General features: G+C 40.5%; 1 protein-coding gene across 2 annotated transcripts; it reads left to right on the forward strand.

Annotated features, from left to right (window-relative positions):
* Positions 1-622: 622 nt before the first annotated feature.
* Positions 623-26,519, forward strand: tie1 (tyrosine kinase with immunoglobulin-like and EGF-like domains 1). Of its 2 annotated transcripts, XM_040031473.1 has the most exons (24): positions 623-950; positions 1,877-2,173; positions 2,333-2,440; positions 2,537-2,692; positions 3,362-3,493; positions 5,357-5,497; positions 5,631-5,759; positions 6,221-6,366; positions 8,964-9,108; positions 9,190-9,354; positions 9,889-10,029; positions 16,478-16,780; positions 17,184-17,474; positions 17,788-17,984; positions 18,067-18,213; positions 18,300-18,363; positions 18,521-18,631; positions 20,933-21,123; positions 21,366-21,479; positions 22,192-22,262; positions 23,279-23,319; positions 25,010-25,106; positions 25,208-25,307; positions 25,492-26,519. In XM_040031473.1, exons 1-24 carry the CDS (start codon positions 887-889, stop codon positions 25,561-25,563), a joined length of 3,423 nt encoding a protein of 1,140 aa, XP_039887407.1. In that variant the 5' UTR covers positions 623-886; the 3' UTR covers positions 25,564-26,519. The 2 variants fall into 2 exon arrangements, with proteins under 2 accessions (XP_039887407.1, XP_039887408.1); XM_040031474.1 differs by lacking the exon at positions 16,478-16,780.
* The last annotated feature ends 1,292 nt before the right edge of the window (positions 26,520-27,811 follow it).

A 27,811-nucleotide genomic window follows, 5' to 3' on the forward strand; every position in this document is an offset into this window, starting at 1 on the left:
TGGAGAGAATTAGAAAAGGCGTGTTCAGTTTTTTTTACAAATGGACGTAGCAAAGTGAGAGCACTTTTAAAAAGTTGGGATCTGAATAGACACAACAAGCATATTGTTCATCATTTCCTGAGGCTGAATGATTGTGAAGGAAAGAGACTGACTGGCCATAAAAGCTGCAGGGATTGTGCGCTACTCATTGAAGTGAAAGAACAAAGCTGTTGCATTTGGCAAAACGTGATTTTGGCTGCCGAAGTATTTGGTATCTGCGCAAGGGCAGCAATTAGGTACAATGTCCGCATTGGAAGATGTTTGGGAAGTGCAGGGTATAGAAGTCAATATACTTTAATAAAATGCATTCATAACTCCTCAAACAGTGTATATTTTAAAATGCTAAATAGCTGATATTTCATGTTTTTGTTGTTGTTGATGAAACCTAAAAAAGTTTCATCCTAAATCCATCGTGCACAGAACAGCTGTTCTACTTCTAAAACATGATGTTCAGTGTATGCAAAAGCAATTAGACGAGTGCTTAACGTTCAGCATTGTATTGGAACAAAAAGTGACAAAGTTTGAAGTCATATATACACTAATCGTGGATCGGGGAGTTCTGGAGCGCCAGCAGTCCTCCGCTGTCTGGTGACGCTCTTCCTTCCTTTCCCACCCAGAGAAAGCTGAGCTTCACCAAAAGTTACACTCTCTGCTTAGAGTGACAGTAGAGTGAACTCCTAAAACCAGCTGGTTACCGACGAGATTTTACAAACTGAACGGGAGAATTGGAGGCTTCGACGAGTTATGCGTAAAAAAGCGCACCGTCGTGACGCAGCGTCACCGTTTTGGATGCAGAGCTCACCCTGAAAAGAATCACACGCCGGCAGTTGATTTCCAGCTTTCCCCAATGAGGATTACAAATACCAAGATGATTCTGTGGGTGTTTGCGTTGTGCTTCTTTACTTTATCAGGTAAGAGTGAAACTATTTCAAAACCTGTCTGAGTAGCTTACAGATGGAGCAACATTTTCGAGAAATCTTATATTAACGGTGTGTGTGTGTGTGTGGGGGGGGGGGGGGGATAAAAGAACTAACGTCGAAGTTGTACAGAGATAACGCAACCTTCATCCACTTATAGTTTTTAAGCTATTTTTTTTTTCTCGATTGTCTGAGAGCGATTGTCAGCACAGCGCGTAGATCTATGTACCCTCAGGGAATAAGGAGCTCATCCATGTTTCCTTCCATTGTTCTGTGGATTTGGGGCTCACATACCAGGGAGAAGGAATGCTGGGCAAACTCATGTTATTGGATTTGGCACTTTTGTTAATGAATCACTTCAAGAGGCGTTTATGTTTAAACCCAAACCCCAATCGGTATTTTCGTTAATCTTCGTTGATCTTCCCCATTTTAACGCAATATGAAAATAAGGCGTTATTAACAGAAAAAAAGAGTTACAATTTTTCCCTTAGATTCAATATTTATTCCATGTGTCTGATAGACGAGTTTTATGAAATTTATGAAACTAAGTTGACACAATCATCTTTAATTTAATGCAGAACTTCAAATCTGACACTTGATCAAAACTGGAATGAAACCGTAGTTCCACACTGCTAACGACTGAGCACTTTAACAGCTCCAAGATGACAATGGAGTAATTTAGTAATGTGTACATTTCTAGGGAAAAGCAATACAAATTGAAAAAAATATGTAAAGATGTAGTGTATGTATTTTCTGTCACTGTGTGAATCACTTAACAGCTGATTAAAAATTATGGGTCTCCCCCCTGAAAAGACAACTCTCCATCTCTCTGAATAATTAAATAAGGTTTGTTACACGTGATTAAGAAAAACTCACACTGCTGCCTTACATCAGAGAATGACTAATGCTCTGTTTTACAGATGCTGTGATTGACCTGACCATGTTCTCTGCAGCCATGATCAGAACACCCGAGAACTTCTCCATCTCTTGTATCAATGGAGAGCGCAACTCTGCCCAGGCTAAGTTGGACATTAAGAAGGACAACAAAATCCTCATGTTCTCCAGTGTCCCACAATATAAAATGCACAAGTCCGGAAATAAAATGGTTGTGGCCAGAGACTTTAGTCGCCTAGAAAACATTGGCATCTTCTACTGTGAATCTTCTCAGGACTTTCCCCCAGTTGAAATAATCACAATGATTAACAACCTTGACAACGGTGTGTTTGCACTTCAAAAAACAAGACTTTCTTCAGAGAGATTTATTTTATTGCTTAAATCCATTATGCATGAAATACATGTTTAAATGCAACTACTTTCAAGGGTGTGCCATTAAAAAAACAAACAAACAATAACAGATTCTTTGTTCCTTACAACAGATTTCGTTCCAAATTCCCTCACACTACTTGCTAATGTAGGTGAGACAGTTCACCTCACTATGCACTTGCTCAACCCCCAAAGGAGAGATGTGACCTGGAAGTACAACGGTGAGTCAACGTATGCAACTCGGTACAGAGGAAGGACATTTTTGTGCAAACGCAGGCTCAAACAATGACATTAATGTTGTCGCTTGTTTCTTGCAGGAAACTACTATTATATGACACACTGGATTGACATGTCCAATGAAACTGTTGAGCTAACGGTGGAGAATGTAAAGCTTGACAATCAAGGTATCTACAGTGCCAGCTACGTTGGAGACACCCCTCTCAACGGTGCCTGGATGAGGCTCATTGTCAGAGGTTTGTTGGTTGGGTCTCACACACACAAACACACACACACACACACACACACACACACACACACACACACAATCAATCGGTGTCAGATTAAATCAAGGGTTTTGTAGCATTTTTTGGCTCAGATGTGCAGCTGAACTCACAAAGGATTACACAAGACATGCTAAGGTTGACTCAGTGCACGTTCTGCTAGACTGATTGAGATGCACAAGATTCCCCAGCTCAAAATCTTTCTATTTAAATGGAAGCTTGTGGAAAGTTACTGTTAAATACTAGCCTACCCTAAACTGTGAAGTCACTATAGGCTACATCGGCACATTTTATTTGGCAAGGCATGTGCAGCACATATGTTTGTGTCATTTCCTTTATCTCAGTACCCCAAAGAAAAATTACAGCATTAACACTATCTCCACCCTCCACCTGCAGCCGGCTTTTTCTTTTTTGTCTCCACCAGATGCACATTTTACTGTCATTTATCATGCATTCTGTACTATGTATCCTTTTTTCATTTAAATAGGTTACATGTGCTTAAAAAATATCCAAAACAGAATATAAACACACAAAAGGTGAAATACACATACATACATACATTTACCATTTACACATAAATGCTATCGAAGGTGTTTGAAGTCTCTGTGCTGTTCTAAGTAAAGAATCTGTGTTTCTTTGCAGGGTGCCCCAGTCAGAAGTGGGGTCCTAACTGTATCAGAGATTGTCAAGAGTGTCTTAATGGTGGTGTGTGTCATGAAGTGAACGGAGACTGTATCTGCCCTCCAGGATTTATGGGAACACGCTGTGAGACAGGTTTGTACTCTACTCAGGCAAACATCTGCATCTGCAGTATTGTATAGGAGAACTTTCTGTTTGTGAATGAGATCTATAAAAAGGGAGATAGAGGAGGATAATACAAAAAGGGTGTGCAAGGTGAAAAAGCAGTGTTAATAAGTCACATGAATTATGTTGACTCACTTACACATTTGGAATAAATATGCACAATCAGAGTCAAAGCCTCGCAGTCTGACTCCTTAACATAAACAGTACCAAAAAGAGACAGACAGACTTTAAAGTGAGACGCCAGTGTGGAGCCTAAGGTTGAAAAATGAATCAGCAAAAACACTGGCAACCGCGTTAGGCTGATCGAGTGAGGCCGAGGAACGTGCTCCGTCTAAAGCAGTAATATAGCCTTGCGCAGAAACGCTGTTGTTCTGAGTAAATTATTCCTTGTAGGATCAAAGCGATGTTACTTTGACTTCTTAGAGAAAAGATGCAAGTTTTTGAGTCGAAATTTCTTGTACGCAGTCTTAGATTTATTACCTGAGTTGAAAGTTAAGCAGCCATTAGAGTGATGGATGTTTTAATGGTGTTTGTATCACTAATCAGCCTCTGTGCAAATGACACTGGTTAACAAAAGATTGTGTATTCTGGAAAGCACCTTGGGTCACGTACTCTCAAATGCACAAATAGCCATAGACTCCATTACTGTCATTATCTGTATGCGGTAGCTATTTTGTGCTACATGTTTTCCTGTATGCACTTTATTGTTAGGGTTATTATATTTAAAAGCACATCTAGCAAGAGGCACATCAGTTTGCTGAAACTATGTAGCATTAGTTCATACTACTTGTCTCTATATGAACAAGTATTTTTTTTCTCAATATACTAGGGTTTGTTTTTTTAAAGAATTTTTATGCATGAATGAAATAGATTAGCTTTTAACTAAGCATCTGATTTCATACATCAACCAATCAGAAAAAAAGAACTCACTAAATGTTATATTGTAAACACACACTAAAATGAGTTCACTCATTAACCACTGGTAGAAAACTAGTAGATCATCGAAATATAAACATATATAAATCTTTTTTTTTACATTTGGAAGGAAAAGGCATTTGTGGGTTGAGCAGAAGGGTTGAGTACGTGAGTTGCGTCCATGAAAAATCCTCTTCCTCATGCTGTGGGATGTCATCCCATTCTTCAACCAGTATTATCTCCAAGTCCCGGTGTGGCTCTGCTCGTCACTCTGGCACTAACAGCACGCCCAAGTTGATCTCTCAGCTGTTCAATTGAGGTCAGGACTGCACGCGGGTAGCTCCATCCTCTCAACTCACAAGTTCTAGAGTCTCTTATAAAGCCCACTCTGAACGGGTGAGTGCTGTCATCTTGAAGGACAGAGTTTGGTCTGTCCTTCAAGATGGGATGGTCTTCTCTGGCATTGGCAGAGAGGAGTTTTTACAGGGGAGCAGCTCACATACTCAACTCTGCTGCTCAACTCATAAATGCATTTCCTCATAAACGTGGCTCCATTTAAGGTCAAATGAACAGGCTTTTCAACATAATTGAACAAACATAAATTTCCTAACTTGTTCATGATCATTTTTCATTTCTATTTGGTGAAGTTCACCCAGCATTGTCTTGTGTGTTGAGCTCCGTTATAGTTATAGATAGAAAACTACACATGAGGTACACTGAATTTAAATCTGTCACTAGAGATACCTGAAGACAGCATATTCTACAAATTCTGAAGTTCTTGGCAGTACAGTAAAACATTTAATGCAACTGTGAAACCAAGAAAAAAAGAGTTTCAGAGTTTTAAGGCATGATACCGCAAAACATGAGGAATTTAAACAAACAGATTTGTAATTTTTTTCTTTCTCTGATGACTTGCAGCCTGCAGAGAAGGAATGTTTGGTCAAAACTGCCAGGAGACATGTGGTTCCAAGTTGAACTGCAAGGGGCTTCGATTCTGCCTACCAGACCCCTATGGTTGTTCCTGCGCCAGCGGCTGGTTTGGGAGCCACTGTGAGAATGGTATGATACATAATTTAAATAAGATCATCTGTTTTCTTTTTTTTTTAATGTCATTTTCTTTTAATGGAGTTTCAATAATGACCTTATCGAGTCTCACACTATGAAGTTTTGTTTTCTTCTATTCTGTTGTCAGCCTGCCATAATGGCATGTATGGGCCAGACTGCAAGTTTAGCTGCAAATGCCAGAACGGAGGCGTCTGCAGCCGTTTCAGTGGATGCCAGTGTCCCAGAGGGTGGAGAGGACAGCACTGTGATACGTCTGGTAGGTATCTTAACAGCTACAGTGATATGCATGTTTTTTTTTCCCACTATTTCAATATTATTTGCATTCTTCTTGAAATATTGTATATAGACCAGCTATGCAACTTAATAAAACTGTTGCACACACCACACACAAACCATAATGAATGATCTAACTGAACAAGTTACTCTTGAATGTGCAACCTTTTTTAATGCTAAGGGTCACACAGCCTTTGTATTGGCACCTGAATTTGTCAAAAGTGTATTTTTCCTATTTCATCACACACAAAAAGTACAACCACTAGGGGATGTGATTTCAAAATTTGACCAACGGGTGTACTTATATAAATGTTTTTACAAGCAGAGTTGCTGCTGTTATGATCTCTTTCTTTACCGTGCTCATTAGTGAAGCATAATTTTTTGTCTTTTTTTGCTGTTCCTTTCTTTTCGTTTCCTGTCCCGTCTCTCTCTCTACATCTTTAGACTGGGCTCCTCAGATTTTGGACTTGGATAGGCATTTGGAGTTGAATCTCAACTCCAAAGCCATGATCCTTTGCTCAGCCACAGGGAACCCCCTGCCCAGTCACAACAGCATTGAGTTGCGAAAGTTGGACAGCACAGTACTTAAGGTAGGAAGACCAGCAGTTGCCAGCAGCACTCCGGCAAGGAAACCTCACAGTAAGCCTGAATACAAGAGTGTTAGTTCAGGCTGAATATCTTGGCAGACCTCCGTGTCGGCCCATATCAGCTAATGGTTCACCTGATATCCTTCTACACATTCATCTAAGTTACTATATGATATTTGCCAAGTTCTTGCTTGAGCTGCTTAATGGCTCAGTCACATTAGGGTAAAAGCAGTACAGCAACCTCTGTTGACCAGGAAAATGATGTGTTTGCTTGGTGATTACAGTGATTTTTTTTTTCCATTCAGCAGCTGATTACAAGTAGTTGCAGCAACTAAATAGTCATCCAGTTGGAGGAACCATGCCTCCAAACTATCATGGTTTGAATCAGAGTGACTGCAATCACTGTCGGACAGACTGTTGAACATTTGCAAATAACTGCTGCCTAATTAGTAAACACAGACTGCATGCCAAGACTTTGCAAACCATTTTTTGCCTGCAATAGGAGACTCAGCTCAACTAGTTGCTAAATGGTTATATTGTGGCTATATTCCTAAATAAACTGTTCGCCGTTAAATCACTACAGCAACTACGTCACTGTTAGTGGATTCTGATTGGACGAAATGTAAGCAGTTAATGAGAATTTCTGTTTAATATTAATTTCTTCATAAGTGGATGGCAGCAGATTTGCAATAGATGATAACGTATTTGTTTGTTTGTTTTTGCTAATTTGTCACAGTTATTTACTGTATAAAGAGCAACCCAAGCCCATTTAGTCCCAAAGACTGACTACAGACCGACTCTGTCTTATCGTGTCATTTTATCACCCCAAATCCACTTTGAAGATAGCAACTGACTGCGGGTGGTCACAGACCTCGATGCAAGGTTTGTGTTGTGGTTAACAACTTTCCTGTAGTGTGACTGTAGCATTAGCTTTCCCACATATTTTGCACATCTGCAAGCTGCTTTGTAGCCCACCGCAACCATCTCCATCTGATGTTACTAATGCCTGCTCTATTCTGGAAAAAGGCATTGAAGTCCCTCAAAAAGTGCCATTCTCCCAAATATGGACTGTGCAAGTGGAAATAATCAGTTCTGATTATACTGAATAAGGAAAGATTTATTCATTTAGGACCAATATTAACTAAAAATGTAGGTGTGGTTAGCCAGGCTAAGGTTAATTAGGGCCGGATAGCTTCAGTGATAGAAAATGACATAGCTGGCCAGCTATATATATTAATTGTATTAGTTTCTTTTTTAACTTGTAGTTCTAAATTGGAAGATTATTGTGATATTGAAATATAAAAATAAAATTATATTATATTATTTTTTTCATCGCTCAAAATAAGCGTCGCACTTGAGGAAGCCGGTATACCCGCCGAAACGCCGTGCCTTTATCGAGACTTTCAACCCCAGATAGGCCAATTATGGATCTTCGGATCCACCTTATGTCAGCAGCTATTCTCAACCGTGAATTATGTTAAAAACAAACACCGCTCACGCCTCACAGATGACAGCTTACAGTCCTGCGTAAAGATGAAAGTGACTTCGTACAGCCCCGATTTCCAGAGGTTCGGGAGCAGAAGTCTCATTGTAAACCACGGCAGACCCGACGATGTTTCCATGAACACGCTTTTCAGCATCTCTTTATTGACCACTTTTCACACACGGTTGCTGTACGCATACAGCCAGCTGTAGCTTTTCAGACACATACCAACAACAGACGTTGTTGCACAGGCAGCGAGGCGTGATTGCGGGTGCCACTCAGGTGCGTCCGCCTCCCCTGGAGCGGCTCTGCAGACCACGCCCCGCCACACACAGTAACCAGGTAAAATATATATTCAGGCAGAATTTTAGTTCAGCTGGGTGTCTTTCCTTTTGTTATATTTCTTTAAGAGTTCAAAATGTGTTAAATACATAAATAAAATGTAATTTTCTCTGTAGCACTTCATGGACTTCATAAGCAACACAACTTTGTTCACACAAAGCATAAAGCTGAAAAACAATATATACAGTGTTATCTGCATTTTAGATGTAAAAAATATTTGCGGTTCCCAGTGTTTTCTTTTGCATGGAAACCGGGTCCAAATGGCTCTTTGGGTGTTAAAGGTTGCTGCCCCCTGTTCTAGTGTAATCGAGCAAAAAAATTTATGAAGAGTCTTCAAACAAGTCCAACTGTTTCTTTAAATTTGTAAAGTCTCTCTCTAAAAAGTAAAGAAAGTGTAAAATAGAACAAATGAAACAACTTTTATTTGGGGTTTAAACTTTGTTTTTATGTCAAGCCCAATGAATGCAAGCTCGAGTCATGTTCTGAGGAAGTCAGCAGCACAATGGCCCAACCAGATAAGGCTGTATCACTCCACAGTGCAGCAGTCACCATGTTTTGCCTTTAAGTGATATGTTCAGTTTCTGTGTTATTGTTTCTCCACTGTTTCCTTGATAATAGACACACACTGTTTAAAAAAAAAGAAAAGGAAAATTTGACCACCAGAATTTTCTCAAAGTGTTGGAAAAAGTCAAAATGATCCCAGCAGATGGATCTAAAAAAATATATAAATTGCAACATATTTCATTGCCTCCCTGTGTTACGCATTTATTTGCAGGCCTCTCGTACTGTCATGGACTCAAACAGGAGCACTGCTGAATTTGATATCCCTAACCTGAGCGCTGAACAAGAAGGCTTGTGGGAGTGCAGGGTGTCCACCGATGGAGGCCAGGACTCGCGTGAATTCACCCTCACTGTTAAAGGTGAGTGATTTACGACATTTTAAAGTTCTGTACAGACAGGTGAATTTCAAAATAATAAAAAAAGATCCTGCTTCTTTTCAGTGCCCCCGATGCCCATTACTGCTCCCAAATTGCTGGAAAAGAGAAGCAAGCAGCTGCTGGTGATGCCAGTGTACACCTCTGTGGGAGATGGCCCCATCATCTCAATCAGAGTCCTCTATAAGCCTGTGGAGAATAAAAATGAAGACTTGTGGTCCTCCATCATAGGTATACGGGAAAAACATATTCATGTAGTCACACAGTCAGTCTTTATCAGAAAGAAGAGCAATCACAGATAATTATTTTTTTACTTTTTCTTTTATTGCATTGCAGCAACAAAAACAAAGATTGCGTAAATCTCTGTTATTTCAACACACTCTCAGTTCAGCCAAAGATATAATGTATTAGCTAAAGCAAGAAGCATGATTAGGACAACAGATTGCACAAATTTAAAATAAAAACTGTTCTCAATGGAAAATCTAAAAATGTTAAAAAATAACAAATTGTATTTGTTAAAAAAAACACCCCAATCGGGTCTATAAACAAAAGAGATCTTCTCAAAGACTGGACATCGTGTTCCGTTAAGTTTGAGTTCACATCTGTTTTTCCCCCATCTAAAGACAACAAATGTTAAACATATGTGTTGAAGTGTATGTGTGTAATGTTATTTAAAACACTTCAGACACTCTGTGTTTCTGCTTAATAATCCTACTCTAAAAATGAATGAAAACTTTGGCTCACCTAAGTCAATTTTCCTTTCAGTTTATAGTGACAAAGAGCCTATCACGCTTATGAACCTGGAGCCTTCAACACGCTACTACGTCTGTGTCCAGCTGAGTCGTCCTGGGGAAGGAGGAGAGGGGGACCCGGGGCCGCAAGCCATAATGGAGACCGACTGTCCTGGTGAGACCTGCAGATAAATTTTACAGACCACACAAACTTTGGACATGTGTATATTTATCTGGGAAAAAATATCAATTTTCCTGACCACAGAACTTAAGCGAGCTCAATTATTTTAAGTCTGGTTAGTGTAATAGTGAAGTGTTTTTCCCATGCCTGACTCAAGTTTAGAGCAAATATAGAAAAATGCAAGTGGAATGATTTATGGGTGTTTCTTTTAAAAACAACAACAACAACAACAACAACAAAAAGCGGAATACCATAGAAGGTATTAAAAAGTGTAATTTTTTATCGGCCTATTAGAAGTCATGACCCCGTTTAAAGCAGTAACAACCTGTATTCAAGAAGCAATAGCAGGTTTATTCCTAAGTGAAGGTTGGGCAGAGGGAGAGAGCATATTAGAAAGAGCAAGTGCAGAAAAAAGAACATGAAAAAGTGTTTTGAAGTGCAGTTAATCGTAGTTCTACTAAGCTTGAGTCTCTTACAATGTCTGAGGTCCGCGTGTGAAATGGATCTAAAATGATCTGTTGATGATAGTTTATGCCTGTCTCTTGCACAAACATAAACTATTGACATTAGTGTAAATTTTGGAAAAGCAACACTAAATAGATTCTCTTGGCTAAACTGAGGACATTCCATTAATGTTTAAGTCAAAAACTGGAATGGAAAATGAAATAAATAAAACTGTGCATCAACAAATACTGGATTTATCTTAGCCATTTGTCCATTTTATTTTGAAATGTACTGCCATAAAGGGACTTGAAGTCTACCTTTGGGGAAAATATAGCATTCTGAGCTGGTTAATTACAGACAAAAGGACAGAGTAACGAGGTCCATATAACTGAGGGGCGGAAAGCAGACAAACACAGCGCTATTTAAAGCTAGCGCTGTTGTAAACTAACTGCTGCTCACCCCATTTCTGTGAAAACTCAAATTAACATCAAGAAAATCACCTAGCATCCATCAATTAGGATACATGGGTAACACTAAAATATGATCTGCAACTAAGGGCTCAATTCCCTTGTGATTGAATGGAATTTAAATTATTTTTATTTGAAATTATAATGTAATTATGTTACTTACAAAGCAGGTACACTAGAATTAGGGGGTTCAAATTCATTTGTAGTGAAAAAATCCAACACAAAACAATATATCCCCGTCTAACTTGTAAGTATGGAGGTAAAGGGCATGGGCCATATTATGGAGGGGGTTAATCTTGCCTTTTTACATCTTTATTTAATATTCATTATATTGGTTGCATGATAGATGTTTTATTATTCAATATTCCCTTTGACTTTGCAAATATGATTGTGCATAAACTGTTCTTCTTTTTTAACTTTTCACTGTTGAAACATACACACACACACACACACACACACACACACACACACACACACACATATATATATATATATATATATATATATATATATATATATATATATATATATATATACACACACACACACACAGAGAGAGCTTTGTTCTGCATGGCACAGATAGATTCTGCATGGCCTACCACTCGGGTAGGTAGCCGTTTTGGTTCAGGGTGCCTCTCACTCTGTACAACTCACCGACCCCGGACCATCACACTTCCTCCTCTAAGTTTGACAGTTGATGCCACACACTGTGGAACCCTCCTTTTGCCTACTTGATGGCACACCAAGATCCTGCGTGATGAACCGAAAATTTTAAATTTCATCCTTCCATCCATCTATTTGCTTCCGCATATCCTTTTCAGGGTTACGGGGGGCCTGGACCCTATCCCAGCTGTCTTAGGGTGAAGGGCAGGGTACACCCTGGACAGGTTGCCAATCTGTCGCAGGGCTAACACATAGACAGAGACAACCAATCGCACTCACATTCACTCCCACATTCACACCTATGGGCAATTTAGTGTTTCTAATTAACCTAACCCCACTAACTGCATGTCTTTGGACTGTGGGAGGAAGCTGGAGTACCCGGAGAGAACCCACGCATACATGGGGAGAACATGCAAACTCTCTGCTGTGAGGCAACAGTGCTAGCCACCATGCTGCCCAAATTTTGATTCATTAGTCCATAATACCTTCTTCCAGTCTTCAATAGTCCAATGGCGGTGCTTCATGGCCCAGACAAGCCTCTTTGTCTTATTCTCACGTCTTAGCAATGGTTTGCTACTCGTCCTGTCAAACCTGCAGCCTGAAGTCTTCTCTTCACAGTGAAACTGAGACTTGCTTACTACGACCAATATGAAGCTGTGTTTGAAGCTGTTGTCCTGTGAGCTGTCTATCACACAAACTTTTAACTCTCAGAAACTTGTCCTCTGATTCAGTTGTGGCTTTGGGTCTGCCACACCTCTTCCTGTCAGAGTTTCTGCGGAATTAGTAGCACCAGCTTTCAGTGCTTAATCCACCATCATTGCTGCAGAACAGTTTTAAATTGGTAGCCCATTTTGTGCTCCCTGAAAAAGGCCTTTCTGTATAATTCTGAAATGTACATTATTTTTCAGTTTTGAGTAGCCCTACCTTTTTAAAAAAAAAAAAAACCTCTGGCATATTCATTGGACTTGAATGACTTGAATTGCAATAAATAAGTGGAAAAATTGGGGTGCTCCTAAACCAGTAGTGTGTATATTATATATATAAATTGAACAATAGAACATCCATCCCAACTTATTACCTCCTTATTCTTGTGCACCTCACTCACACCGAACGCGAATAAAACGCCCCAAACGCCCCTAATTTGATGTCTCAACGCGTGTCCAAGAAAAATCCATTGCGCGTATTTTGACGCGCGTGAACCGGAAATGTGGGAGGAATGTGGGAGGGAGTTGTGCCAGACCGGTATCTTTGCAAGATGGCAGCTATCGAGCTAGCGCTTGAAGAGAGAGTCTCCCTTCTCTATGTACTGTGGAGAGCAGAGCAGCGGCGTAAAAGACGTCCTCGCCGTACCTGGGTCCATCAGGTCCTCCAGAGGCGTGAGCAGTTTGGTGAGTTTCACCACTTGCTCCAGGAGCTGCGCCTGGATGGCCGATTCCAGCGCTATCACCGTCGGCCAGTTTGAGGACCTGCTTTCCCTCGTCGGTCCCAGCATCACCCGCCTAGACACCAACTACAGACGCTCAATCCCACCTGCAGAGCGCCTGTCCGTCTGCCTGAGGTTAGTAAAACTATTTAATACGGTAGTCCTTTATTGATATCTGTGCTAATATGCTAAACCATCCAGTTATACACTGCTAACATGGATGTGCTATGCTAACAGTGAATGCTGTCGGTGTTTACTGAAAGCAAACTGTGGTACAGAGACGACTCTTTATAATATTTCTAGTGATACTCAGAAGGTCTCATCAAGTCCCGATTTAATTCGATTTATGCTGTTATCAGTGTTTGCAATGATAGCATGGCTGTGGTGTCCTATCAATGTATGCGCTCGGTGTTTGCTGATATCAAACTGTAGCATTAGGACCACTGAGTTAACCTTTGTAGTGATACTCACTCCTTTTTATTTAGAACTGGTTTAATTCTGGGATAGTTGAATATTTGTATATAATCCCTGCAGCTGTCAGACTCTATAGCAGGGCTCACCAGCCTTTATTAAAACAGAGTTAGATAAAACTGTGAACAGTTTGGTTCATCTTTAGTTACATGGTTCTATCTTGATAAGCTGTCTTATCACAGATTAATTTTTCAAAAATATTAATGATTTAAGCAAGGAAAGGGCTACATGTCAACATACAACTCTTTATTTCTATTAATGTCTTACTTCATTCCTACCTGATTGACATGTTTAGGAATTATGAGTGATTGGCACACTGTAGTTGTGAAAGTTGCTACCAATCAAATTATGATATGTTAAAGTTAAAACAAAACACAACTGTTTTAGATATTATCTAATATACATTTTGTAATTATCCTTATAATTACAAAAGGTTTTTATGTAAGATTCATGTTTTGTGATTTAAATCTGACATCACAAAAGTATTTTGGAATTTGACTAATGTATTTTGTAACTGCAGTACACATAATACTGATTTTGAACAATTTTGTCCAGGTTCCTTGTCACCGGGGACTCCTTCAGGGCCATCGCGTTCAGTTTTCGAGTTGGTGTGTCCACGGTGAGCCAGATCACCCCCCAGGCAGCGACGGCCATCTGGGACTGTCTAGTGGACGACTTCATGGCTGTGCCTTCACCTGGAGACTGGCGGTCCATCACAGAGGGATTCCAGGAGCGCTGGAACGTTCCTCTGTGCTGTGCAGCTCTGGATGGGAAGCACATCCAGACAAAGGCACCCCATATACCATATAGGAGACACACACATTGATATACACTAAATATTTATTTCATTTATTTTTTGTGGTGCCCAAATTGATGCACCTGCTTGATTTTGTTTAAACAATTATTGCACACTTTCTGTAAATCCAGTAAACTTCTTTTCACTTCTCAAATATCACTGTGTGTGTCTCCTGTATGATATTTAACTGACATTTTTTATTGTAACAACCAACGATTTATACAGGAAAATAATGTCTATTAACAAGGTTGCCCAAACTTTTGTATCCCACTGTATTAGTATATTTTGTCATTAGTATAATATGAAATAAATTCTACATGTGTCAAGTCGTGTGCCAACATTTGCTGTGTAGTAGAACTGAGACATTAGTCATTATAAAAATTTATTTAAAATAATATTAAAAGTCTCAAACAGAAAAACATTAAACATAAATATATAAAATATAAGTATTTACAGAGAGACAGGAATAAAAAGGACCAGCTGCTCTCCAGAGCAGGAACATGGCTGAGGAGGAAATGCTCCATTGGAGACTGGCGTGGCCTCTTCAGGGACTCCAGGATGGCCAGCTCCACTGCCGATGGACCGTCCTGGGACCCGTCCCTCATCTGTCTCGGAGCTGTCCTCCTCTGTGGGCCTGTAAAACAGCACAAAACACAAAGAAATGAGAAGGCTGCGACTAGATTTTAATTTCAACATTGAAGAAAAAAAAAAAACAATAACAGGATATAATCAGATTGGTTGTAGATATTTAGTAAAGGTGATCACAAGGCAATCCCACCGACTAAAAAGGTATCAGTGCTTGCTGTACATATCTGTGGGTGCAGCAGCAGGAGCTCAGGGACTGGGGAGCCAGGAGAAGCAACAGGGGATGCTCTGCTGCAGAATCAGTTGGTTCTATCAATACAGTATTAAATGTTAACAGGTTGAATATAATAATCATAGAGTGGACAGTGGTCCCTCATTTATTGCAGCAGGGGTTCTCAGAATAACTAGCCCCTGGTCACAGTTCTCACAATTGATTCTCAAAGTGCAAACCTTTGTAGATTGCAAAACATAAAAGTATTATTATGCCGCGGTTTGTCTTCATCTGCCCGCCACTTTCATGCGCCTTTTTCCCTCGCGGTGCAGGTGTCTATTTCCGAATGAGGGTCGTAGTTATGGGTGTTTTTGTGCTGTTTTTTCTATTGGACGTGATGGTTATCAAAACCAAACGTAATAAATTTGGCAAGCGCAGGAGACACGGCACGGAGCAGATTTGTCAATCAGGCTGCAGAATGCAATGCTGTACTGTGCAATAAAAAATCAGCGAAAAAGCAAAGCAGTGACGGATGAACAGCGGGACCACTGTGTGCTGTTTATTAATAAACAATAAAATATATTCCTAAATGACAACATGCATAAAAGCAGAACGGTATTTGTACATCAGTGAGAAAATAGCGGTGGCTTGCTAGCTTTTGTGCGGCTTCCCCGGGTCAGTGAAAACTTTCAAAAGAGAAATGAATGAGCTTACCAGGTTGCCCGACCTCTTCACATATCTTCCTCCAAGCTCGGTCCTTTTTATTCCTGTCTCGGTACTGAAAGCAGCTGGTGTCGTACAGCTCCGAGTTGTTTGCTACCGCATTGATTAGCCTCCCCTCCATTGGAGTATGAAAGGCTTTGGCTGGATCTGCCCCTTTGACCTAGGTAACAGCCATGTCACCAGGCTCCTGATTGGTTGTCGCGGCGCGATTTGACGCTGGAGTTCAGATTTTTCCAACTCAAGCGGTAGACGCAAAACGCGCGTATGCACAAAATGCAACACAAAAACTCAGGCGCGTGGTTTTATTCGCGAGTCAAACGCGCCAGACGCGCTACACTGACGCGCGTTTCACGCGTTTCGGCGTTTTCGCGACGCAAATCTGCTTCCGAATTTTCGCGGGACCCGCAATCGCGCGTCATCGCGCCTTTCCATTGACTTTACATGTAAACCTGACGCTCTATTCGCGTCCATCGCGTTCGGTGTGAACACACCGTAAGTATTTGTTGGTAAATATAATATAATCACAATTTAATTTCAAACACAATACATTTGAAGTCCATTTAATTACAGTGAAATGTTTCATATTATAAAGTGTTACCAAAAAGTGTACCAATAGATCGTAGTCCCCACAGCTCATCTTGTGTTCTCTGTTGCTGCAGAGCCCACAATTCAACCTGAGATTGACAGCAGCTCGGTGGAAGGCCGCAATGTTACTGTACGCTGGCGATTACCCGGCAGCAAAGCCATTAATGCTGGCAGAGCCACTGGCTTTTTAGTGCAGCTCTTCGGGCCGCCACGCTACAGTGAGAAACTCCAGGAGGTTGACACCCTGCTCAATGTGCTCTCCACCAAGTTCCACAACCTGGAGTATCAACAAGACTACACTGTGGTGGTGCGCCTCATCAACTGTGGCAGCCAGGGCCCGCCCTCCAAACGCTACCATTTCCACATCAACAGCCAGGGTAACTAAAACCTGCTGGTTAGAGAAAAAAAGCTGCAAAGAAGTTTTAAAATGTAAAGCAGTTCATAATTCACTCCTCGCAGCATTAGGTGTATTGCAATATATAGCGCCCTATAGGTTTTAGCCTTGGTTTAAACACTCAGCTATATTTGGAGCTCGCCTTTTACTTAGCAACTCTCTCTCTGCCCAGAAGTTGTGTGTAAATTGAAGGGGGTAAAATAGCAGCTGATAGATGTAAAGCCATAATCTATGCATATGATTATTTTAAATCCTTAATAGTCAAACGTTCCTCAAGTAACCAGTCTTGAAGTGTCTGGATTAGATTACCTGCTTGATTTCAGAATGTGTGGTAAGAAAGATTATTTTTGATTGATTGTAACAGCTCTAATGTTTCTGTATCTAAGGTCCATCATCCCCACTCAACGTCAAGGCCGTGCCTCTGTCCATGTCAGCCATTCAGGTGAAGTGGCAGCCCCCTGACGACCCAAATGGAGGTATCATTAAATATATCATAGAGTACCAGCCAGTCGGCCAGGTGAGCCCCCACCCTTGGGTGGACACAGACGATGGGAACAAGACCACCAAAGATGTGACGGCACTCAATGGCAGCACAATCTACCAATTCAGAGTGAGGGCTTTCTCTAAAGTGCCAGGAGAGTGGAGCAACTATGTTCAGGCAAAGACACAGGGGGATGGTAAGCAGGAAGCTCCTCATAATGATCAAGTCACATAGAAGGTAAAATATAGACGGCAACATGCAAAAGGTTCCAAATGAGACTGTGTTATATTCTTAAGTTTGATATTTTTGATAAATTTTGAGTCTCAAATATGGGACCTCATAATCTTATGTCCAACCTCTTCACTACTGTATTTGGTTGGCTCCTCCAGTTGACCAGACCACCCACACATGGATTCCATGTTTCCAAAATTCCATATTTATCTCCCCCGTATTTAAATCTTCTTTCTCTCCTCTTCTTTTTTTTCACTCTGTCTTTTTCCCAATGCTAGAAAAAGCTTCTCCAACCTTTACCCCTACCACCCTGGATGTGATTGGCCAGCCCACTGACAGTTATCAGCTGTTAATTGCGGTGGTGGGTTCAGTGACTGTCACCTGTGTGACTATACTGTTGGCACTGTTGGCTCTTTTCTTCATCAGGAAGACGCTGCTGAACCGTCGCCGCACGTTTACCTACCAATCTGGATCGGTGAGCATTCATTCTATTCCGGTTGACTTTGCAGCCGCTGAGAGAAATTATTTTGCTGACTATACACTGTTTATATCTCCAGGGGGAGGAAACTATTCTGCAGTTTAACTCAGGAACTCTGACCCTGACACGAAGGCCAAAGCCCACGCCAGAGCCCCTCACCTATCCAATCCTTGAGTGGGAGAACATAAAGTTTGAAGATGTCATTGGAGAGGGAAACTTTGGCCAGGTGTTTAGACTTTCTGAACGTTGCAATATTTCCTGTGGTTGCCATTCTCTTCGCAACACTTGAGCTAACTGTGGTTTCAATAACAGGTTATCAAAGCCATGATCAAGAAGGACGGCAACAAAATGAGCGCAGCCATCAAGATGCTGAAAGGTATCTGAGCCACACATTTATCATTAAACTGATACAGATATAGTCGTTAGACATAACATTAAGACACCGTACGGCATTCTGATGTGTAATTTTCATTTCAAATACTGCTTTGCTTGCACTTTGCTTAACAATGCCCATCATGTTGTTCTTCCTGCAGAGTTTGCCTCAGAAAATGACCACAGAGACTTTGCAGGAGAGCTGGAGGTCCTGTGTAAACTAGGCCAGCATCCCAATATCATCAACTTAATAGGAGCCTGTGAAAATAGAGGTGAGTGAGCAACATCTAGTGGCTGTAATGAGCATTGACGCACTATTGGCTGTTCGGGAACAGTAATTCACAGGTGAAACAAACTGCTGTTTCGGTGTCACAAGTATACGACTGCCTTACAGTTTAGTGACCAGGTTGTATAAACTGTATACTACAGAAATCTATACATCAACAATCTGATGTTTCCCTAAACAAATCCAGCTGAAACCCAACAACCATACAATATGACTTTCCTCAGCAGATGGTGTTTGGTCACTTCTCGTGGAAGCAGATACACCATCTAGTTTGGTTGTTGGTGTGATTTCATCTGTAGAATATATACCAAACTGCGTGATAGATACATTGGTATGTGTCAGAAAACACACCTAGAATCGCTCTAAAGATTCAAATAGCCTAAAGAAGGTTTTCTTTAGAGAAATAGGTAAACAATATGGTGCTAATATACAGCATCTTTATATCTTTATCAAGATTTAAATGTAATCTTATGCAAAAGCCTGTGTTCAACAAACTGTACCCTCAGCAGATTCCTTATTCAGCTCATTCCTTCTTAATATGCAGCGCTGTACTTGAACAGGTTAAATTCTTCTTACTTGAGATGCAAACAGATACGCCCGTCCCATCTGACTCTCTGTCATCTGCACCTGGAAAACCCCAGAATGTGTCCAAATGAAATAATCTTCGCCTGCCAGAAGCATTTGCGCTATCACATGTGTTTGATTTGTCCGCGCGCCTAACAACCAAACAGCTGTGTCATGCATTAATGTATTTGTATAAGGTTTCCTTCATGATCCCTACCTCGAAGTATCAGTTTACGCCGGTGTCTTCTAAATTGAATCATTTAATTACTTCTGTTTGATCAAAGACTGGAAGCACATGAGAAGCACCTCTGTGCACCTCTTGTTACAAACAAGTCGACCTTGAAAAAATAAACGCTCGCTTCGAAGTAGCGCTTAGCTCTGCAGACCTTATCTCTTCTTTGTTTACACCCTTGATTAACAATCATGAACATGCATGTGCACACACATGCAGCACACATACTTGAAAAGATTTAAAGAAAACCTCGAGTGTTTTCTTCATTTAATTTCATGGAAAGAGCAACAGAGGAAGGAGGGGGTGAGCACGAGGGAAAAGAGGTCAGGAGGGAGGAATGTTTCGAGAAAGTGGGGAGAGAGGAGAGCGAGCAAGTAAAAATTTTAATATCAAAGAAGATTTCGACCAATGGTCATCAAGAAAAAGTGCTAATTGGCAGGAAGTATTGCTACTGTCTGTGTAACTGCACTTCCTTTGAAAGGAAAGCTGTAAAGAAAAGTCGCTGGCTAGAAGAGGAAACACAAACTTGACTTTTTGTCAGTTTTGCATTTAATGTCTTTAAGGGAGAGATTATGGTGTCGTTTTCAGCTCTCACCCTATCTCGTCTTACTGAGATCTGGAACAAATTTGCTCTCCTCCTGTACTAGAAAAACAAGGTGTGTCCGGAAGGAATTCACCGCTGAGCTACTGAACACAAGAGGAGGGAATAAATTGAGACGATATTTGATATACTCTTAAAAGTAGAAGATAACAATTGAACGAAAAGGTCACGCCTCTCCACAGAGCTTTCATAGCAGTCTCTCTCTCTCTATTCCAGCTATGTGCTAATACTAACATGACCTCACATTCTTACTGGGCTTGGTTATTCTTCAGGTGATGGGGGTTTTGGAGCAGATGACCTGTCACCGTTCCATATTGAGAAACTCTTCTTTTGCAAGAAACATGGCATGTGCTTGATTAACAGACGCTTTTGTAACTCACAAGTAAAATAATTGTATTATGTTCCAGTTCTTTGACCACTCTGCCCATAAACCCGTTATTCTTTCCTTTCACATATGGTACTTAGTAATTGTGTTGGCACTGTCCCTGGTCCTAGTGAAATCAACATGAAACTCTTCCAACAACTACAAATGCCTGTAGGAACTCTGGCTCTGGCTGGAAGCTGTAATCTATTAACAAAGCTTCAGCCATCTGGTTGAGTTCTGTGAGGATTTTACAAAAGGTCTGGTGTACCTCTGCTGTGTCAAAGACCAAAGAGTTGAAGGTCAAGCCCAGTACAAGCTGTAGCTGGGTCTCTTTCCAGGCAAATCCAAGCGAGTCAGCCAAGGTCAAAGTCATAGTATGTTGTAAAAATAATACAATTTCATTAAAATGGTCTGTCTGAGCCAATAGCAGTTTGCACAGATGGAAGGTAATATGTTTATTAGCAGGTGGCATGGCCTTTTCTTATTGACAGAGATATCAGTCCATCTGTCTCTCTGTCTGCTCCAGGTTATCTGTACATAGCCATAGAATACGCCCCCTATGGTAACCTCCTTGACTTCCTGAGGAAGAGTCGGGTGTTGGAGACGGACCCTGCCTTTGCCAAAGAGCACGGTACTGCTTCCACCCTCACCTCCCAGCAGCTGCTGCAGTTTGCTGTGGATGTTGCGAATGGGATGCATTACCTCAGTGACAAACAGGTAGGAGGAGGAAGGATGAGCAACTTTAGCTGCTGTTTTGTGCTTGTTGGTGATGGTGCTTTTTTATTTCTGAACAAATGATCTTAGATCTGATCAAAGTCTCAGTTTTGCATGAAGTTGTGACCTAAAACTAGATTTTTTTTCCAGATTCGTTTACAGGTTCATTTTTAATTTTGCTTAAAATTGTTGTATCTGTATCTTTGTCATGACACCGCTTCCCTCCTCTGCTCTCTTGGTCCTAGTTCATCCACAGGGATTTGGCAGCGAGGAATGTTCTTGTTGGGGACAATCTTGTGGCTAAGATAGCAGATTTCGGTCTGTCCCGTGGTGAGGAAGTCTATGTTAAGAAGACAATGGTGAGTGGTGGGGGTTATGTTTTGGTTTAGCCTTGCAGAAGGCACCGGTTGCTTGAGACTAAAACAAAGCAGTGTTAGATGTTGTCCCCCCCCCCCCCCCCCTTTTTTTTTTCCTTTTATTAGAGTGGATTGCATGTGTTGTTCTCACTTTTCACATGCTGAAAACAGCAGAAGACAAAGGAGCTGTACAGCAAAACATTTATCAGCAGGCTGCTGCAGTCTGTGACTGCATAAAGCCATATCTTTAGGCTGTCAGCGTATCTGTAGATCTGCATTAACTCACATATGGTTAGCTAAAAAGATTATATCAAGCTGATCAAATGAAACAGTCCAAGGGGATAAGAGGTTGTTTTTTTGTTTTTTTTATAATTTCAGCTGTTTTTGTTGTTTTTAATGGTATAATACTGTTCAGACAGTCACTGATTTTCACAATAATAGAGCGCCTGCAGAGGGCAGTCATGTTTAGGTTTGTAAACTCCAGCACGTGCAGTGTTTGTAGAGCAGATTACCATCTTACTGTAATGGGCAATAGACTTAATAATGTAATGTGGCACCACTTTACATTAAACCCTATTTTTCTTATTATCATTTCATGCATTCATCTTTTCTATTTAATACTCAAACATAAATGATGTCAGAACAAGATTAAAACATGCCATAACACACCAAAGCCGCAAGATTTGACATGAATCTGTTGTTGCTTCACTTTCAGGGGAGACTGCCGGTACGCTGGATGGCCATTGAGTCCCTGAACTACAGTGTTTATACAACAAAGAGTGATGTGTAAGTCTTTTACATTTTTTTTTTACTAATATGCTGGGATATATTATTCCTCAGAAATGAGAACTATTGGTAAAGTGGTTCACAAACACTTCCTGAAAAACATGGTTTCCGTATTACAATACATAGGTCTTTATAATCATAATTCCTCCCTCTATTTCTTATTTAATATCTTCAGAAACCTTATTTGCTACTACTCCCAGTAAAGTTTTGATTAGGCATGCCACAAAGTGCCTCACCACAGAAAACAACAAATCATCCGTCTGTCACTGGTGGAGTGATAATAGTGTGCTGCACAACTGATAAGCACAATCAGGAAGCCCTGGGTACAACTTAGCAGACAGACAGACACGTTGGCATGTCAACTGGAACCTATTTATACACAGCAGAGAGTGCAGCATGGCCAACGGAAAAGTGTGAATGCTGCTCAGAGGGCCAGAGAGTTGTAAACATTTGTAAGAGACACAATGTGAGACGTCGCAAAACATGCTGCGGGGAAGAAATCGAACAAAACAAACGGACAGGCTGACGGCACAAACAACACTTGTCTGCTCATATGATCTACCACACTGTTCTGTGACATATGAAAGCCGTGGTATTTCTCTGAAGAGAAATTTGCTAATCAGATAGTAGGGAAGAGGTTGTTTTTCTGACGCTTGGTTCCCCTTAAGTTTCTGCGTTCATTTTACAAACAATCTTCATTTTAACAATTAAAGAATCAAATATCCTCCTGTTATTCTGTTTGATGTTTGTGGTTGTGTTAAACACTTACATTTTGAGTAAGAGGTATCTATATTGCTTGTAAAAGCATGATAATCAGAATCTTTCAGAATCTTTTGTCATCTACAATCTGTATATTTTTGCAGCTAGCTGCTTTGCAAGGCACCAGATATAATCAACAAAGATATGATCGACAAAAAGAAACATGAAAATGTTTCCAAGAGCCAGTATTTAAATTGTTTAAGCTTTGTTACAGTTTTACTAAGCTTTGTGTCTTATCTTTATATCTTCTCTAACAGATGGTCTTTTGGAGTTCTTCTCTGGGAAATTGTAAGCTTAGGTAAGCATACAGCCTCATATAGTGCAGAAACTACACCATTTACTTCTATATTTTTAATACAGATGTCAGAGCCACATTGTGACAGGCTAACAAAAGTTGAATCCCCATAAACTGTTTGTAATGAAGCATCTGCTCTTTCTAGGGTCTATGGGAAAGAAAAAATAAATGATCTGAATTAAAACCAAGTGAAAAACAGGATGACTTACATTTGCATACATGTGTAAACACATATGTGCATGTAAATACACGTGACGACCAACCACACAGTCAACAATAAAGTTTGCAGTCATAATCAATTGTATTTATACTATAATGTTTATGCTTCCTCTTTGTTACTGTTTAAAAGGCAGTACAAAACCAGTACGCTTCCCCTTATAGACCTGCGTCAATGTAATGACTCAGAATCCTTTAGAACTTCCATAATGTTTTTTCATATTCCAACTTGAGTTGAACTACAAAGACATGACTGGAGGAACATTTTATAACTAATTAGTTTAATTAGCAACATGACTATAACATGACTGGGTGTAAAAAGAAGACCTTACACAGACAGAGTTTCTTAGAAGTAAAGATGTAAAAATCTGTGTCTACACATTGTTGAACAATTTCAGAATAATGCACTCAGTGTAAAATTGCAAAGACTTTGAACCATGTATAATCTACAGCAGCGGTCCCAACCTTTTTTGCGACACGGACCGGGTTATGTCTGACAATATTTTCACAGACTGGCCTCTAAGGTGTCGCGGATAAATACAACAATATAAAACCAGTACTGGTACCAAAAGAAGACGATTTATTTATAACACACTGGAAAAAAACCCCGCGACCCTGAAAAGGATAAGCGGAAGCGAATGGATGGATGGATGGATGGATGGAAAAAACCCAGGGAAACCGAGTTAATGATAAAAACGATAAAAACCAATAAAACCCCTGAAAACCATAAATTTCACACCCGAGCCACAACTTTCGCAGCCCGGTACCAAACGACTCACGGGCCGGTACTGGTCCGTGGCCTGGGGGTTGGGGACCGCTGATCTACAGTACATAATAGAGTACATCGACAAAAGCTTCAGGAAATCTGGAGAAATCTCTGTGCGCAGTGGACAAGGTCAAAACTCAATGCTGGATGCCTGTGATCTTCAAACATTTTGAAAGGTGTCATTAATTAAAGATGTATACAGGTTTTAGATCAACATATGCTTCATCCAGACAGCATCTTTTTAAAGGTAGACCTTATATATTTCAGCAAGCTAAGCCTAAGCCGCATACTGCAGCTATTACAACAGCACAGAGTTTGGGTGCTGAACTGAGCTGCCGTCAGTCCAGATCTTTAAACGATTCAAAATATTTGGTGCACCGTGACAAGAAAAAAAAATGACCAAGAAGACCCAGGACTGTTGAGCAGCTAGAATCATATGTCAGACTAGAATGGGACAACATCCCTCTCCCAAAAGCCAGAAAGCTGCTCTACTCAGTGCACAGACTCTTGTTTAAAGAAGCGGGGATGCTACACAGTGATACATAAATATATCCCTGAAACATTTTTGAAATGTGGTGTTACCATCAAATTCAAAATGAGACAATATTGAATAAAATACGGGTCTGTGAGAGTGTTTTTAATTGACATTTTACACATCGTCCCACGTTGTCCTATTCAAGTTCTATGACGTTCTGTGTGTATGTGCTTCAGGTGGCACACCGTACTGTGGGATGACATGTGCTGAGCTTTATGAAAAACTGCCACAAGGCTACAGAATGGAGAAGCCCAAAAACTGTGATGATGAGGTGTAAGTAGTCTGTATCTTATAGCTAGTGATTATCGAATTACACAGCCCATTATGGCACTGGGTTTTACCATATTTATCACTGTGTTAATGTTTGTCTCCAGTTATGAGCTAATGAGGCAGTGCTGGAGAGATCGGCCCTATGAGAGACCCCCCTTCTCCCAAATCTCTTTGCAGCTCAACAGGATGCAGGAGGCCAGGAAGGTAAGGCTTCATTTGCATTATGTTGGTAGAAAGGGAAGAATAGACAAAAACATCCTGTTGTTATTATTTGGGCATAAAAAACAGAACTAGAAATGTGGGCTAAAACAGGGTTTTTGTTGTTGTTGTAATAAGACACTTCACTTGCATTCACTTTCTTAATCATGAGGTTTAATCTGTTTTTCAGGCTTATGTGAACATGGCTCTCTTTGAGAACTTCACCTATGCTGGGATTGATGCCACAGCCGAGGAGGCCTGACTACCAGCCCCCCCAGACCCTCGCAGGCCACGAAGCTCCAAGAGAAAATCACAAGGGAGGCTGCCACGTTACTGCCACCCCCCACCCACTAGGCGTCAAGACAGGAGGACTAGGCGCTCTACTTCAACCACCCAGCTATAGATGGAGGACTGTGAAAGGACACTGTCTGGAAGTACTACAGGTGTGAGGAGAAGAGGCGTACTGCTGGGTCCTTGATGGATAGATGTGTCTGCTACTAACCTTGTGGGAACTATGAACCCCTGTCACAAAAAAAGGAAAGAAGACACAAAGTCTTAGAGAAACATATACAGCATTCCATCTTTTCCTTTTCCAGCAGTTATAATGATGGAAGTTTTTCTCTGAGCACTGATATGGAGCTATGTGACTTGCTGAAACACCACAGGGTCTGTGGGGTGTCCGTGCTGGACTTTTCCCCTCCATTTCTCAAAATGGAGAACATCTTTTCACGGAGAGAAAATAAAAGAAAAAGACAGTGCTGTCAAATAAGACACGACAAGTTCTCAACGTCCGCTCAAGTGTCAAGACAATCAATTTTGATGGAAAGATGTCCAATGTAGCACTTAAAAGTAGCTTTACTCTGTCATCTTTGTGCTTTTACTATTTGCCTATCACTGCCATATGGATGTAACTGTATATATCTTGCCTCATTTTTAATAGATCAAACTCTCCTATTATAGGAATATAATCAGAGTTATAGACTGATTTAAAAACCAAGATGGATTTCATGTGTTGCATGCAAATTTCCATCGCAAGAGAAATTATTTGGAAGCCTACAAGTAATACAGAGAAGTAACCTTTGTAGTTTTTTTTAACATTATAAAAATGTAACACTGACGATAATCCACTCTGTGAGTATGTACAGTATCTGTTCATTAACTGGTTTCCTTAATAAAGGTTTTATGTGGTGACTGGATTCATCGCCACAAGTAGTTTAATTCCTTTTGTCGTAGTGCAATTTTGTGCGACTGATCTTTTTTTTCAACTTCAGAAAGAGGTGATTATTTTGGTGTGCTGGCCCTTTTAATAGTTAAGATGATGGGAAGAGGCCAGGCTACTGGGGACCAAAGTGAACTCAGGAACACTGGCTGCCTGCACTGAGCTGATCTGTCGCTGGGTTTCCTTTACACACCAACCACAAGCACAGAACTGTCAAACATCGTAAAAGCCTGCCAGCTTCCTGACTATGGCACATGTGTAACAAGGGAACAGCAGTGGCCCTAGATTTATTTTTATACCATATTACTCAAAAATCTGACCTTTGAACTTAGGTTGTCTACAGCTACTTCTGTTATCCAATAGTTTGCCTGTGTTGAAAAAAAAAATTACATATTTACTTGTTAACCAGCTGCAGGTTTCACCTTAAACTGGGTTTTTATAAAAAGGTAACTGAAAAAGAAAGCACGGCAACAGACTTTGTAAAAACATGGGACCTCCCCTGACTTGCTGACAGGCGTATTTTAGATATCTGGTCCATCTAAGCAGTTGTCAATAGAAACAAGCAAAGCTAAGCAGCACAGTTGGCTGTATTATAGTTATTATTTTTCAATTCAATTCAATTGAATTCAGATCACAACAACAGTCACTTCAAGGCGCTTTATATTCTAAGGTAGACCCTACAATAATACATACAGAGAAAAAACCCAACAATCATATGACTTCCTATGAGCAAGCACTTTGGTGACAGTGGGAACAAAAAACTCCCTTTTAACAGGAAGAACCCTCTTACCAGTTGAAATCCAGGATTTAATCTTTAATGGGCAGACATTTTATCATTCTGGGTTGGCTTCTGTTCTGCTACATGATTATGAAGAGAAAAAGCCACGTTTTTATGCCCAGTTTTGGTGGAGAGGAGTGTGGTGTGAGTGCTAATGTTAGCTTAAAACGTTTATAGCTACCCAGCCATTTTTTGTACAGTATAAATTAGTCTTCTTTGTTGATTCTTTCCTGTGTCACCAGTGTGCTTGTTAATATTTTGTGATTATGTTGATCGCCTTGAGGCAACTGTTGTTGTGATTTGGTGCTATATAAATAAAACTGAATTGAACTGAATTGAATTGTTGGCCTTCTTGATAGTTAGCAAACATCTTGGTGTTTGGTCAAAATGATAAGGTGCTTATGTCAGGGAAGAAGACTCAACTACCAAGCCAGCTCACCTGAGTTCTCCCACATGAAAGACTCCATCCTGAAACAAACGGTTAACTTATTAAAGGCTTTTCTGTTTCTTTTC

Source organism: Simochromis diagramma, unplaced genomic scaffold, assembly GCF_900408965.1.
Source record: "Simochromis diagramma unplaced genomic scaffold, fSimDia1.1 OVJJ01000284.1, whole genome shotgun sequence".
Classification (NCBI taxonomy): domain Eukaryota; kingdom Metazoa; phylum Chordata; class Actinopteri; order Cichliformes; family Cichlidae; genus Simochromis; species Simochromis diagramma.